This window comes from Psilocybe cubensis, chromosome 1 (assembly GCF_017499595.1).
Source record: "Psilocybe cubensis strain MGC-MH-2018 chromosome 1, whole genome shotgun sequence".
NCBI lineage: Eukaryota > Fungi > Basidiomycota > Agaricomycetes > Agaricales > Agrocybaceae > Psilocybe > Psilocybe cubensis.
Genome location: NC_062999.1, coordinates 4,636,270 through 4,650,802, shown reverse-complemented (window position 1 = coordinate 4,650,802; position 14,533 = coordinate 4,636,270). Strand labels below are relative to the sequence as shown.

Below are 14,533 nucleotides of genomic sequence, written 5' to 3'. Positions count from 1 at the left end.
GTACAAAAAAGAAAATTCGGACATGTCTCAACTGGCCTAGATTGCTCTAGCCAAGTGCTGTCACCACAGTGCAGTGCAGTGACAGTGCAGCATAATTTTTAGCAGTGTGACACGCTTCACAGTTATCACAGTTTACTGTGAAGTACTGTGAAGTGACCAATGACGTCACACATAATCACGCAGTTCCTTGCCCACATACATAGCGTTTGTTACAGAAGATGGCTATGTCCAGTACTATTGTCTGATGTTTTATTACCTACAATTCAGAATTTATTTCTGAACATTATATCCCCTTGTTAGACAGTGACCAACCCATAAGTGTAGAAGAAAAACTGTTATCATGTAATGGATCCGACAAGATCCAAACAAGATTATGAGATTCTAGTAGAAAGTGTGATAAGATTAGATATACTCTGCAGATAAGATTAGATACAAAAACCAGTGTTTGTACTTAATAAATAAAACCATTTCGTAACACCTAAGCAACACTCTCAAGTCTCATTGTGAAAGCATAGACACATTGCTACATGTTTTTATTCACTTTTAAGTATAATATTGTATTCTTGCCACCCAGACTGAGATGTTTCTTTCCGATTGCAGAAAGTTTTATCGAAATTGCACATTTTTGAGGACAAAAATCTATTTAAGCTTTTATCAAGCTTGTGTAGGTTACTTAAAAAGTAACCTAGAAGAGAATTTTTGTTTCCAATTGTAATAGTCCTTCATTTTAAGGCCATACTAAATCATAATGTTGAACAGAAAGAAAGGGCAGGAATTGCATAAATGTCCTCGTAACCATGGCTTGACAAAATAACATAAATTTACGGCACACTGTGCACAGCCTTCACAGTGACTGTGGTACGCTGTGCAGTATATCGGAGTGTGAAAAATCACAGTGCAGTCCTGTCCTGTGGCGGCAGCACTACTCTAGTCTTACAAAAAGAAGTTAAGATAAAGCATGTTTTTAAAAAAAAAACGCAGTGCAAGGCGAAGTTGTGTTGGAGAAGTAATATTGGCAAGGGATAGTTTAGGTCTGTTTGGTTTTGCAGATTTGAGGGCCAAAATTGGCAAAATTCCAGACAAGCTCTTAGGAAAGTTTCCCGGAGCCTGAAGCTGTCTTGTCGGTAGCAGCTAGAAATGAAAATAAGCCATTAAAATAAATCAACGGTCAAACCAAACATCTGGTCAATGATAGTATTGGTATTGGTATTATTGCCTTAGCAAAGCCCAGAGTCCAGGCCTGCCCGTCAGGGCCATTGCGAGGAATTGCAAGAATGGCTCAGGTGTTCTAAAATTAGAACTACGCAAGTCCAAAGGCCTCAGTTCGTTGCTGAGCTATACATCATCACTTGGTCTATGAGGACGGATGGTATATTCTACAAAATGATTAATTGAAATAGAAAACGTATTATACACATGGTAACGGTACTCACTTGCAGTGCATCGTCAACTCACCAAGTTGCTCCTCGGGATCGGCCTGAGTGTTTCGGTATATTATTATTAAACATCGGTGAGCACGGGAGTTACATTGTACAAGTAGAGTAGCTTGTTTTTCTTGCTAGACAACAGGTGAAGTCAGGATTTGCAATGGTTCAACCAAGACACCTAAAATATTTAAGGGATTGAACCAAAATGATAAAACGTTTATAACGAATTGCTCAAAGATTCTGCAGATCGTAGATTGTACATTAATTGTCAATGAAATACGTCTCCGTCAAAATATACATTGTTATATAATTTGTGTGTCTAATAAAACATAGTAAGGTAAAATGATCACGCCCAAATAATAGATCTATCTGAAGAGAAGGAGGCCAGTTGCTTAGCGCAACAAATGAATGTATGTGATGTTGTACTAGAAAATGTTAAAGGCAGAAGAAAAGGTGTAGTGCAAAGAATCCGGACGATGTATGAGATGAAAGGTATGACGGTAGCCAGGCGCTCACTGCGAGTATGGAGGTAGCGATGTAGTCGACGACGAAGGTGTCAAGACACTTCCCGAAGACTGCTCCCTAACCAGATGTGGTCGGTAGATCGCACCCTTCTTCTGCGCACCAACTACGGGAAATCTTCTCGGAAACGGGGGCAGCGACTGTCTGGGGGGCTCTGTTGTGCTGCATGTGCGCCCGGATAAGATGGCCAGCTGCGAGAGCACCAAGAAGGGAAAGTTCACCCGCCATGACAGCGGCGGCGATGATACGAGCAAGCGTCTGTGCGTTGTGTCCAGGTGAGGTTGGATGAGCACCTTTGATACCAAGCATTTCAAGAACGGCCTTTTGGGGACCCAAAACGGTGCCTCCGCCAACGGTTCCGACTTCAATGCAAGGCATGCTGACAGTCATAAGAAGATCTTCACCGTCATTGACACTATAGTAAAAGACAGTTATTAGAAATTAAATCGCTAGATGCAAGGTTTCAAAAAGAGGACTTACGCTTCCATCAAAGTCATGCACATGGAGCTCTCAACGTTCTGAGCAGGGTCCTGGCCAGTAGCCAAGAAGATCGCAGTGAGGATGTTTGCAGCGTGCGCGTTGAATCCTCCGATAGAGCCAGCCATAGCACTTCCGACCAAGTTTTTCTTCGTGTTGAGGTTGACCAAGGCCGGAACAGTCGTCTTCAACACCGATTTGACAACATGTCCGGGGATGACAGCCTCAGCAACCACACTCTTCCCGCGACCTTCAATCCAGTTGATAGCCGCGGGCTTCTTGTCTGTGCAGTAATTGCCTGAGAGAGCGAGAACGACCATCCCGGGGTACCGTTCCTGCATCACCTCCAGTGCCTTCTCTGTGCCCTTTGAGATCATGTTCATGCCCATCGCATCGCCAGTGGACGTCGCGAAGCGAACGTAGAGTGTGCGACCAGCCATAGCAGTCTTGAGACTCTTGAGCTTAGCGAAGCGCGAGGTGCTCTCGAAGGCCTTCTTGAGGGTAGAGTAGCCTTCGGGGGAGTCGATCCAGATTTTAGCAGATGCAGCGTCGACGATGCTGGGGAAGTCGATGGCAGGGCCGCGAGTCATACCGTCTTGGGTAAGGACAGTAGTGACACCTCCGCCAGCGTTGAGGGCTTTGCAACCGCGAGACGCAGAAGCAACGAGAGTGCCCTCGGCAGTGGCCATAGGGATAGGGTAGAGCGTGCCGTCAATGTAAAGTGGGCCTGCGATACCGAGAGGAAGGGGGATGTATCCTACGACATTCTCGCAGCAGGCACCAAGGACCTTGGAGTAGTCATAATCTGCCAAAGGGATATCGGATGCCTCAAGTGTCTGAGTAGAAGAAGCACGAGCTACAAGAATAGCACGCTGAGATGAAGATCGACGTTGATGCAATTAAAAGGAACTTACAGATCAACGCTCTCCTGATTCTGACAGCCCTCTCCAACTCGTTCATGCCGAGTACTTTCTCCAAAGAGTACGCAGCGATCTTGCCGCACTGGGCGAGCATGATCACCTCTTCGTCGTTCAAAAGTGCGAGAGATTCGCTGAGTGGCCGGGGCCCGTTCTCGAAAATATCGATGCACTGCGCAAGGGAGCGGACTTCCTCGACCATGTTCTTTGCATTCTCAGAACTGTCGGCAGAGGACGAGGTGTCGGAGCTTCCAGAGGAGTGGGGAGGAGATACGAGACGGAAGGAAGATCGCATAGGCATTGTGGATTCTAGTTTTGGTAACGGAAAATGAAGTGTGCAGATGAAAAGACGACGAAGGTCGAAAGTAAGTGTAGATGCTCTAGAGCAGACTGAGGTCTATGCGAGTAATGCGAATGAGAACCGAGAACTTGAACGAGGTCGACGAAGAGGAGTCGAGAAGAGAGGTCTAAAGAAATATGGTGTTTGAAATCCGGGAGAGGAAGACAATGTCGAACTGGAGATTGATTCCTCCATGTTTTAAGTAAACGCAGAACAGTCAGCACGATACCAGAAAAATGAACAGATTGAGCGTTTGGGTTCAAGTTGGAATTGCATAAGAAATCGGACACTGGGAGTGAGCATACCCGAGGACCCCTGACACCGACACATGGGGCAATCAATCCCGGGACCCGGTTAATGGGCTCGGAAACCATTGGAGCCAAAGGGGAATGCAAATCCTTCTCTAAAAAGTCTACAAGTCTTCTTGACACTGTACCTGCTTGACCATGCAATCTTAGATTCATGACATACATTCTAAGTATGGAATTTACTGGGTGCTCGGATATCATTCGGCGTCATATTAGGTGGATGGCTTCATGCTAGACAGTAGTCCTTATGCTCTCAACAACGTTGCGGCCATGTACATTCTGCCCGAAGAGCAAAAAAATAACTTTTCTATCTACCACATCTGTCAATACATATCATGAAGAGCTCGGCGAGATACCAAGAAGCTGGTAGACCGACTGAAAGCAATGAAACAATTGCGATTATGGTCAACGGTCGCACGAGAGAAGTGGAGAGAAAAGTTCATTGCCTCCTCGTATGGAGAAAAGAGCGCACCAAAGTGGCGAAATCAGGGTCGACATTAAAAGTCATGGGCGATAAAATCAACGGACGACCCACGAGGACCTCGCCACTTCATTCGGAACCGTGTCGGTCGATGAAAGATGAGTTTACCCCGGAACGGACAAATTCCATATAGATCGCCTGTTCCGCAAAGCGGATTGAAGATTATCTAATCCTCAGCCAAACCACGCAACAACATACGAGTCAATTTTTTCAATGTCGCCATGAATTGAGGTTTCAGCCAAGAATAGGAGGAATAATGTACTGAACCTATCTAGTTATGAATGACATTGCTTTGGGCACTGGAAAATGTCAGTGCAACGTCAGTGCGGTCAGTGCATGTCAGTGCATACCGCAGTAATGTCAGTGCAAACTGCAGTGATGTCAGTGCAATGTCAGTGCATGTTTCCAATGATCTATAAATTGGTCAGGGTGTGTCAGTGCGTTCAGGGTTATGTTAGTGCATTGGTTAGCTCATCGTGTGGTGGTAAAATTTGTACTTGTTAATTGAAAGTTGTGGGCCGTGAGAAAGTCAACTTGGGGAGGATTAAAGCATACAGTCTCGGAATTTTTGGGTCAGGAATGGCTAAATACCAAGATATAGAAGTAGACATATATTCTCTACATTTTCAAGTAACAATCCGGTGTACTAAATCAAGCATAGATGTTGGGAAAATGAATGAATTGTGTAGGAATTATTAGATAGGCGCTTCAGAGTATCCCTTTGTATAACTAATCAAACATGCTCATTTGACAATGCTTTGGGATCATCTTTTGCTGAAGGTGCAACAATGCTTTGGTATTGGCCTTGTATTGGGGTGCGGTTTGCTGGTAGGGATTCAATGTTATCATGTCACAGCTGAAAGGGCAAGGGAGTTAAAAAGGCCCATTGGAGCACCCTATTTAAGCGGGTCTTGGGAATAGCTGATAGACTGGAGGGAATTGATACAGTCTACCTACCTACTATTGTATTCCTCATTTAAAATCAAAGATAACATGATTAAGAGGTAAAATCAATGTCAGTGCATTGTCAGTGCATCATCACTGAAGGTCAGTGTATGTCAGTGTATGTCAGTGCGTCGTCAGTGCATTGTCAGTGCATGTCAGTGCGTTGTCAGTGCATGTCAGTGCGTCGTCAGTGCATGTCAGTGCATTGTCAGTGCAATTGCTTGGCGGTCAGTGCATGTGTCAGTGCATCAACTCTTGGCAGTTAGTGTAAAGATAATTTATGTGACTAAATTGCTTTCTAGACACTTGTAATACAATCAAAATCCGTCTAAGCAGTTGGGCACTCAACATCCTTTTATTGTATATAAGTACAGACTTCAATATTACACGGAATATATTACTCAATGACAAATTTCTCTACAAATAATAGCCTGGCCCCTGTGGCATGAGCAAACTATATCATTTTGTGCACATTTATAATATCATTTGAATTGTATGTAGCATCCATCCTAAAGGTAGATGCCCCAACTGATGTGTACATTTTACTGAGGACACAACCACCTAAAAATGTAAAGGCACACGGTGTGACACTTCGTCAAATTTTGTTTGTATCAAACACATAGCAATTACAACTCCGTGGTTCTCTTAGTACAACAACCTACTATATAAGCATCTAAATAGAAAGAAAAATTAAAATCTATGAGGTTAAAATGGCACCGTAATGTAATATCCTGCTCAAACACAGTTTCACGAGTACTAAGTGATGTCAGTGCACGTCAGTGCATGTCAGTGCATGTCAGTGCATGGACATTATATTGCCAGTGTATGTCAGTGCAGACGTGCACTTACATGCACTGACATGCACTGACATTTCTTGTTGCCCCATTGCTTTGAGGTGTGATAGAAATGCTTTGGAACGATAAAGCTATTCATAGTCCCCACGCGAGAGATAAAATTAACACTCGCTTGATTGATAACCGGCGCTTAGATCTCACAGTGGCGTCCCTTCCGCTTGCCTCCCGCTCGCCAACGAAGCGAGCGGGATTGACTAGCGATACAGTCTTCGTCAGTTGAAAAATACAGGCGACGCTTGTTTTGGCGCCCTATTGCTTAATCTTCTACCACTGTCTTTCTGGTAGTCGCAATGTATTTATGATCTTACTCGACTCCGCACATTGTGAGGAAATATCATGACTGAATCGCGTTTCCAAAGTATTTGGCCATAAATTTTTCATCATGCGCTCTTCCTCTTTCGCTCCAATTAATCGCTGTTGATGAATCACATACTTAGATCATATCGAAATATGCGCCAAGGGGCCAGAGTATCAATAATATGTGCAAAGCTGGGTTTCTCCAAAGCCAACGAAAGAAAAGAGCGTATGGGGACATAAACAGTTGATTGTTGCCCCGAAAATCAGGCTTCCAAAATCATTGTGGCGTGAATCAATGTCCATCGAAAACCCACCGCCCGTCATACCTCTTATCCATATCCTATATTCCAAAGTTTTTTAATCGTTACTCTCCTAGTACTAGTAGGTCCTAGTAAGTTATTACATCTGAATCTACGCGCAATTGATCTTGATCTCCGAGTCCGAGTCCGGGGCGATCACCGAACCACTCGACTTTGTCTGTGTACAATACCACATTGGTACATTACTACGGTCGGCCCGGCCAAAGGGCATTGCGCAGACCTTGTCTACTCGGATCCCGGGCGAAGTGTAGGTGGTCACCTCTTGGATTGCGTTCTAGATTCAGAGAAGAGTTGATTAACAAATGCGTTGCATGATGATGGATTTTGTAATGAATAAAATGTTTAGTTTGACTGTAAAGCATAGAGACGCCCACACATCGGAGTGTCAAATCCTGAGAATGTTGGAAACTCTAAACATTTAATCAATCCAGTATAAAGTTAATAAACTGGATATTTCAGAAGCAGGGGGAGAGTTTGTGATCCAATTACTCTAGTAAACGATGCTATGAGGATGTTTAATGCTCTACAGGGTAGACGATATACATACTTTTAGATACATTAGACAATTTTAGGTGCTTGATTAAGTCTCCTCATTCGGCTCGTTGGAGACTGGAAGCATTGTGGCTCAACAAGATCATTGGAATCTACGATTTGTGTTACATATGGCAGGTATAAGTCTTGATTTCCTTCTGGACGTACTTGGATGACTCTGGGGTCCACACCACTTTAGCAGCACCACCTTAAAGCAGATCAAGGTAGATTAGATTTGGATTGATGTCCCAAAAAACGCATCCTTCAAAAACCAAAACGGCAACAACCATTCCACCGGACCACATTCGTTAAGGAGAAACAAATTTATCTATCGCATCTATGAAATTGCGGCGATATAATTGCTTTAATATTCCTTTTCTTGGGCGGCTTTCTGATATTCCTTCCTTATGAGTATGTTCACCAAGTTGAATATTTTTTCGCTCGCAAGCGTGAAGTCGAAGTGATGGCTGATTGCCGACTATGTTCCGATCCATCATTTGTCATATGGTCACGGATTTCGGAAAAAGCCGTCCAACGCCAAACATTAGCCAAACATGGGCCATATAAAGCCACAGGCCTGTAGTCTCTCCTAGACAGACCACGATACGTACGTAGTAGGCCTGAGGCAAAGGAGCGTGGTGTTTTTGCTCTTGGTCTGGCCAGGGGACGTATAATGTGGAAATTAAAGATGAAGTAATTCTTTGTATGCCTGACTATTAGATCCTAGGGTTAAGGGATCTTCGTTGCGACTCGAAGTCTGAACTTGAAGGTGTGCTCCCTTTTCATGGAATCTATTCAAAGTTACTGTGAATACTCCTTGGGCATTCTTCCTGTCAGGGTCAATCTACTTGGAGCTGGGTATTAAATTGCTCACGTATATGAAGAAATTGTAGTGCGTATGTTGAACAATGCTTGGACACTTTCCTTCAATATTCGTCCCGTTTTCAGCGGCAGGCTCCTTTAAATTGACGTCGGTCCTTTCCCAATGATTCAGCAGCACCAACGCCTTTGTCATCTTGTGACAACGACATTCCAAGAGAACGCTACCTCAGTCCCACCTACGTGGTATTGGCGACCTATGCCCTAGATCGTCACTCTATTTGGACAATCAAACGCAAAGGCGGAGACGAGCGGCCGTTGTCGTCGGACGTACGCTTTTTTCCGTTCATTCGCGATGAAACTCTGCAGTATGTAGGCAGGATCTACAGTCAGTAGTGTTTTTCTACCATATTGTCTGAGAAAAATTCCTTTTTTATGGTATTTGTACTTGTAGTCGGTGTTCTTTCCTGTCCTCTAGAAAGGTCTGCAATTAGATCTGATCGGCATCGTCGACTGTTATTCTTGAGCGATATAATACTGGCAGTGTGCTTCGGCGGATCCTGCTCTGATTGGCCGAGCTGATTTGGTCTGTAGAACAAGAGGATGGAGAGTTGAGCTGTTACTATAGAAACAACTATAGGAGGGAGTTGCCTTCCAACTTCTCAAAATACTAGTAATGCAGATTTGATAAATATGATACGTTCTGTCGCTCACTGTAATGTTCTCCTTTTCTTTGACTGTGGATGTAAGCTCTCTTTACTCATACTTACAGCGTTGGTGTGCTCAATAAAGCTGATTTTACGGTGACGTTCTAAGAATAGATCATCTTGTTAGTCTGAATTGCGTTTTATTTTTGGGTTGATGTAAATTGACCGAAATGGGCATTACCGTCGATACAGATGAGCCTCCTGTTGATCAAATAAGCATCCAGTGGGAACCTTTATCCCGAACTGAGGATGTTGGGTACGGAAGCACATTCAAAGTGACAGAATGCCCACGGGAATCTCACGGGATTGAGCCTTTATCCAGTACAATTGGGTTGGTTCCGACTCCGATACTGTTCATTTTACTTTATCGCTTTGTACAGGCGCTTATCTTTTCCTCACATTTCTGTGCAGTAATGCTTTCCACTTCTCCCAAGTCGCCTCTTCAGCCAACAAGATACTATCCATGGAAAGACTGGCGCGGCTCTATCAAAGAGATAGCATTCTTTCCGGACGGGAAGCGCATCGTGACAGCTGGCCACGATGACAACTCAACCAGAGTATGGGACCTGGAAAGCGGGGAAGAAGATGGTGAACCATTCGTTGGCCATAGCCATATCACTCTCGCAGTCGCTGTGTCCAAGACTGGGAACGACGTTGTTACTGGAGGAAGCGACAACAAGGTCCTTCTGTGGAAGGAATCCGACAGGCGTACCCACAAGGTCTTGTTTGCTGGCCCCTTCAGCGGATCCTCTGGAATTCTTTCTGTAGCATTTAGCTCAACTGCGTACCCCATGCTCGTGGCATCTAGTGGCACAGACGGTGTGACCAATATATGGGAAGTTAAGACCGACGCCTATTCGAATCCCAAAAGAGCTATTAGGATCCCCGGATGTACCATAACCTCTATCCAATTCTCACCTTCCCATTCTGGTGTCATTGCGGTTACGTGCACCTTAGATAAGAAGATTCGCATTTTTAACACTTACACTGGAGAGCAGACAAACGAGATGGTAGGTCATAGCATCTACGCACATGCCTTCTCCTGGTTTCCGGGGGGTCAGCGCATCGCTTCCTGTGGTGAGAAGTCGATCCGCATATGGGACTCACGAACTGGAAAGGAGGATGGTGCTCCGATTTATGGTCACGAGCGCTTAGTCAAAACAATCTCCATCTCTCCTGATGGAAAATACATTGCCAGTGGCTCGAACGATGGAACCATACGAGTATGGAGCGTTGCCACTCGTGGACAGCTGGGCACCCAGATCGCTGTTGATCGCGTTAAAATTGTACGATTCTCCCCAGACGGAAAATTCCTTCTCTCGTTCTCCGAAGGAGAAGGCCTGCAACTGTGGCCCATGGCCCATCTCGAAGTCGAAGAAGGTCTGAAGCTTACGCGGGAAGTCGTTGACGATCTGATGGTATTCTCGGATGAATTCCGACGTGAAATACACAACACACTTCAAGAGAAGGTTAGCGAGAGACCTCGTTCAATGAGCTCACGGTTTCTAATCCAAGTATTTTCATCAGTTTGACGATCTATCAGGGTCTCATCAACAAGACATTGCAAGTATGGAGGTTCTCATTGAAGACGCAAAGAATGCGAGCCGCGGTCGTTTCGATGTTCTACAGAATTTTCTTACGGAACTCGATGCTCATCAACAGGGCCAGTTTTCTAGCGTTAGCTCGGAACTGAAAGGCATGGCCGATAATCAAGACAAAGACTTTTTGGCTCTAAAGGACGGTCTGGGAAATGTGGCAAAGCAATTCGAAACTGACATTGCTGAGATAAAGCGGGCACAGGAACGCTATGCAACTAAGCAAAACAAAAATATTGAGGAGGTCCAGAGCGAGCTGAGCGCTGTAAGGAAAGAAATCGGAAACCTGCAGAAGCTTATAGCTGAAATGAATATGAATATGTACGTGCTTCATTTATTTTCTTCCCTCCAACGTATGCCTAAGCGTGTAATCATCCAGGAAACGGCTTTCCGGGCAGTCCATTGGCGGGAAATCGTAACTTCTTCGGATCGAGTTGCATCTCAAATCATATATCTGTGAGCGTGTCGTGTCTGATGTATGGCTGCTGGGTACGATGAGTACTGTCTTGGTTTGCCAGTGCTCCTCTTTCCCATCAGTCATTTGTTGTGGACATTTTCATCTTTTCATATTTACCATGGCTCGGCACTGTATTTTTGTGATGAACGCTGAATAGTAGGGTTGTCCTACCTCAGATCATTCAGGTAACCAATCAACTCTTTTAGGAGCCGTTTATTTTGTCCACTTCTGTAGCGTTGTACCCATCTGGCATGGATTGCGATCGGCTCCTTGTACAACTTTCTTGACTTGTTGTGTGTCTGTGATATGCGGCCCTGTAATGATGAATCTATGATTGTTCCAACTCTTTAATATTTTTAGGTCAGAAAATGCTTAGATACAATGAGCAGAACTCGATCACTGGGGATAGGTGGTTTTTTTATCATGTTGTCTGCCCATCTATAATTGACATGTAACATGTATCCCTTGTTTTTAACCACTTATGTCGTATGGCTTGGCCCTCCCGGATGCCAGACCGTCCAGCATGAGACACCTAAAAGCGCCTTTTAGTTTGATTCTGCATATATTGCGTCAATATATGGCTTGGGAGAGGTGTTAGGACTGTAAGTCTCTCTTGAAGGACGTCCGGCCTCATTAATCATCTGTAAGCCGGCCTATTTTTATTACAGTGTCAAGTGCCACACACAACGCTGCGCAAGCATACACAATCATCCATATGACAGCAAAGATGTATGGACTCAGATTAGATGGCAGTATCTCCCCCATATGCGGAACGAAAAACTGCGACGATAACTATAGATATAAAATGTTGAACAAAGAATTGTGTCCGTGATCTTCATTGAATCAGAACCACGAGGGTACCTTTTGATCATGTTTCCAGAAAAACCATTATCATCACCTGTAGTAGCGCCCTGAAGCCTTCGTACCCTGGCAGTTGCCAGGTGTATGGGAAGTATCTACGCTGGCAACTGCCAGGTGCCACAATTGAAGTCTTCAGCTGGGCAATGGTCAATACGGCCAAACAAACCCCAAACACAGTGAGCGGGGCCCCGCCGGGCGCGAAAAATGTCGGAAACCTCTAGATCGCCTTTTCAGGCGTTAGTCTGATCATTGCCCCAATTTTACTGATCAGATCATTGTTAATGGGCTAAAATGCACAACGTGGTATGATAAGCGAGACCGCCTCCTGTTAATGCTAAGAGCAGTGTGATGTTATAAATGACCTTAAGATAAGATAACGTACACTAGGGACTTGTCATAGACGACGTGAGGAAACGATTGCTAGAGACTTTGGAGTTGTTTAAGCATACCAAAAACCCTAATAGCACCACACATTATGCTTCTACGGGCAATCTGTGCACTAGGTTGTATGATTAGATTGTATATCACAATACTAAACACAAATAAAATGGACAATAGAACACTTTAAATGCCTTTAATGGCTTCGATTTTTTGTCATCTACAAAGTTTAGCATGCTTAGAACACTTAGTTCCACAAGAAAGTAGACATGTAAACTTCTAGAGAAGGTATAGAACTCTTCTAGCTTAATGTAACTCAATTTCTTAAGACATAGAAAAGTATAAATTACAGTGGAATGTGTGCTTTCTTAAATGAACAAATAGCGCCCTTATCTTCTCTCTTACAAGCCTCTTACCAAATATTATGCCTCCTCGTAAAACATCTCAATCTAAAGGGCACATGATGTCTCATGCAGATCCTGGTCGTGTTGAGTGCACCTGGTGCACAAACATGTACCTTCCTCGCGGAATTGGAGCTCATGAACGACGATGCGCACTCAATCCAGCCAATTCAAACCGTCACGCACCGGAAATCGACACGGAATTTGTTGCTCTTGCTGAGCAAGAGGGCAGAAATGGAAAGATGGTATCTACTTCTGTGCATACATATTTCTAATGCTTGTATTTCTAATAGTTGATGATGCTATCCGAATTGCTCAACAACAACATCCAAACAACTATCACAAGGCCGGTATATTACCAGAAGTACCCAACTTTCCGAATATATTCTCCGAAGGTAAGCACTATTTAATTGAGAGAAAAACAGATAAGAAGCTACTGATGATGTTGTAAAAGAGGATTCTGAATTAGACGTCAATTTTGAGCAAGCTCGCAGCACTGACACTCCCCAATTTCAAGACATACACATTAAGTATCACCCAAGCTCCCAAATGCCAGATGCAAATTATACTTTTGACGAATACTGCGAGCTTGAAAGCGAAGGCAACTCACCATTAAACTCGGTCAATGTGGACCAGAGGCCTTGGCGCCCGTTCCGTACACGTCTTGACTTCGAGTTTGCAGAGATATTTCTTAGCGCCCATCTGAGCCATAATCAGTTAGAGGTGCTTATCGCTCTAATTCATCAAGCCATCGCATCACCGAATGAATTCACACTGAAAAATGATGCCGATTTAACTCAAATATGGACTTTTGCACGGGAAACCCGTGCACAGGGAGTACGTGCACACTGCAACTTTATTTAACAATTCATTATTCACCTGTTGGAAACTGGTTTAGTTTATCAAGACTCCCATTTCGGTCGATTACAAGGGTGAAAGCCTTACCTACAATGTGTGGTACCGTCCCCTATGGGAATGGTGCCGTGAACTTCTTTTGGATCCAGCACTTGTCCGAAGGTTTCACTGGAATGCAGAACAGTTGTTCATGTATAAAGGAGAGAGGTTTGAGCGGATAATTGATGAGCCGTGGACTGCGAACACTTGGTGGGACATCCAGGTATCAAAATTCTAATACTTCATTGAGAATCAAGTCTATTTACTCACAAAATGTTTGATATGTCAAAGTCACGGCCAGACATTCCAAATGACGCTAGTGTAATGTTCATCAATCCTTGGGCAGATAAATCCCAATTATCATCCTTTGGAACAGTCAAAGGCTATCCTGTCATGGTACGATGTGCAAACCTTCCTGTTGATATTCGGAATGGAACTGGAGTTGGAGGAGGTCGACTTATTGGCTGGTTACCCATTGTATGTCTCTATTTTGTTACATGATTCAATGTCTCTCAAATAGCCCATATCTTTGCTAATATTATTTGAACTTCTCTCATTATAGCCAGACGAGGATTCAGCCCATACTCACAAAGCCAGCTACGTTGACCTTAAACGGTTAATTTGGCATAAGGCCGTACACAAAATTCTACAGTCAATTGAAGCGCCAGCAACCTTTGGAGCTGCAATCAAGTGTGGTGATGGAAAGACTCGAAATATCTTTCCTCATATTCTCTCAATATCTGCTGACTACGAAGAACAGTAAGCTGTATTATAAAAGTAGAGTTCTGTAGCATAACTAATTTATAATTTTATTGACAGGACAATGATGGCATTGACACGAGGTCGAACAGGACTGTTTCCTTGCCCAATTTGTTTAGTTCCAAATTCCGAGCTTTCCAACCTTTCAACTGTGTATCCTCGACGCACAACCTCTCAAATGCGTCAAATTTACATTCATTCCCAAAGTTTAAATGCAACAGAGAGCGAAGATCTGCTTAAATC

At 43.9% G+C, this 14,533-nt stretch overlaps 4 protein-coding genes across 4 annotated transcripts; 3 read left to right on the top strand and 1 right to left on the bottom strand.

The window, feature by feature from the left end:
• Nucleotides 1–1,500: 1,500 nt before the first annotated feature.
• On the bottom strand, nt 1,501–3,644 carry JR316_0001551 (3-hydroxy-3-methylglutaryl-coenzyme A reductase; the record flags this gene model as incomplete). Its single annotated transcript, XM_047887354.1, has 4 exons — nt 1,501–1,558; nt 2,038–2,364; nt 2,430–3,282; nt 3,341–3,644. 4 exons carry the CDS (start codon nt 3,642–3,644, stop codon nt 1,501–1,503), a joined length of 1,542 nt encoding a protein of 513 aa, XP_047755100.1.
• A 5,714-nt stretch (nt 3,645–9,358) lies between these two features.
• On the top strand, nt 9,359–10,911 carry JR316_0001550 (Autophagy-related protein 16; the record flags this gene model as incomplete). The annotated part of the gene is given in 3 exon segments (XM_047887353.1): nt 9,359–10,459; nt 10,473–10,861; nt 10,905–10,911. 3 exon segments carry the CDS (start codon nt 9,359–9,361, stop codon nt 10,909–10,911), a joined length of 1,497 nt encoding a protein of 498 aa, XP_047755099.1.
• A 2,275-nt stretch (nt 10,912–13,186) lies between these two features.
• JR316_0001549 (uncharacterized protein) lies at nt 13,187–13,769 on the top strand (the record flags this gene model as incomplete). The annotated part of the gene is made up of 2 exons (XM_047887352.1): nt 13,187–13,474; nt 13,536–13,769. 2 exons carry the CDS (start codon nt 13,187–13,189, stop codon nt 13,767–13,769), a joined length of 522 nt encoding a protein of 173 aa, XP_047755098.1.
• A 35-nt stretch (nt 13,770–13,804) lies between these two features.
• JR316_0001548 (uncharacterized protein) lies at nt 13,805–14,294 on the top strand (the record flags this gene model as incomplete). Its single annotated transcript, XM_047887351.1, has 2 exons — nt 13,805–14,008; nt 14,094–14,294. The coding sequence occupies 2 exons, from the start codon at nt 13,805–13,807 to the stop codon at nt 14,292–14,294; spliced, it is 405 nt and encodes a 134-aa protein (XP_047755097.1).
• Nucleotides 14,295–14,533: the final 239 nt, after the last annotated feature.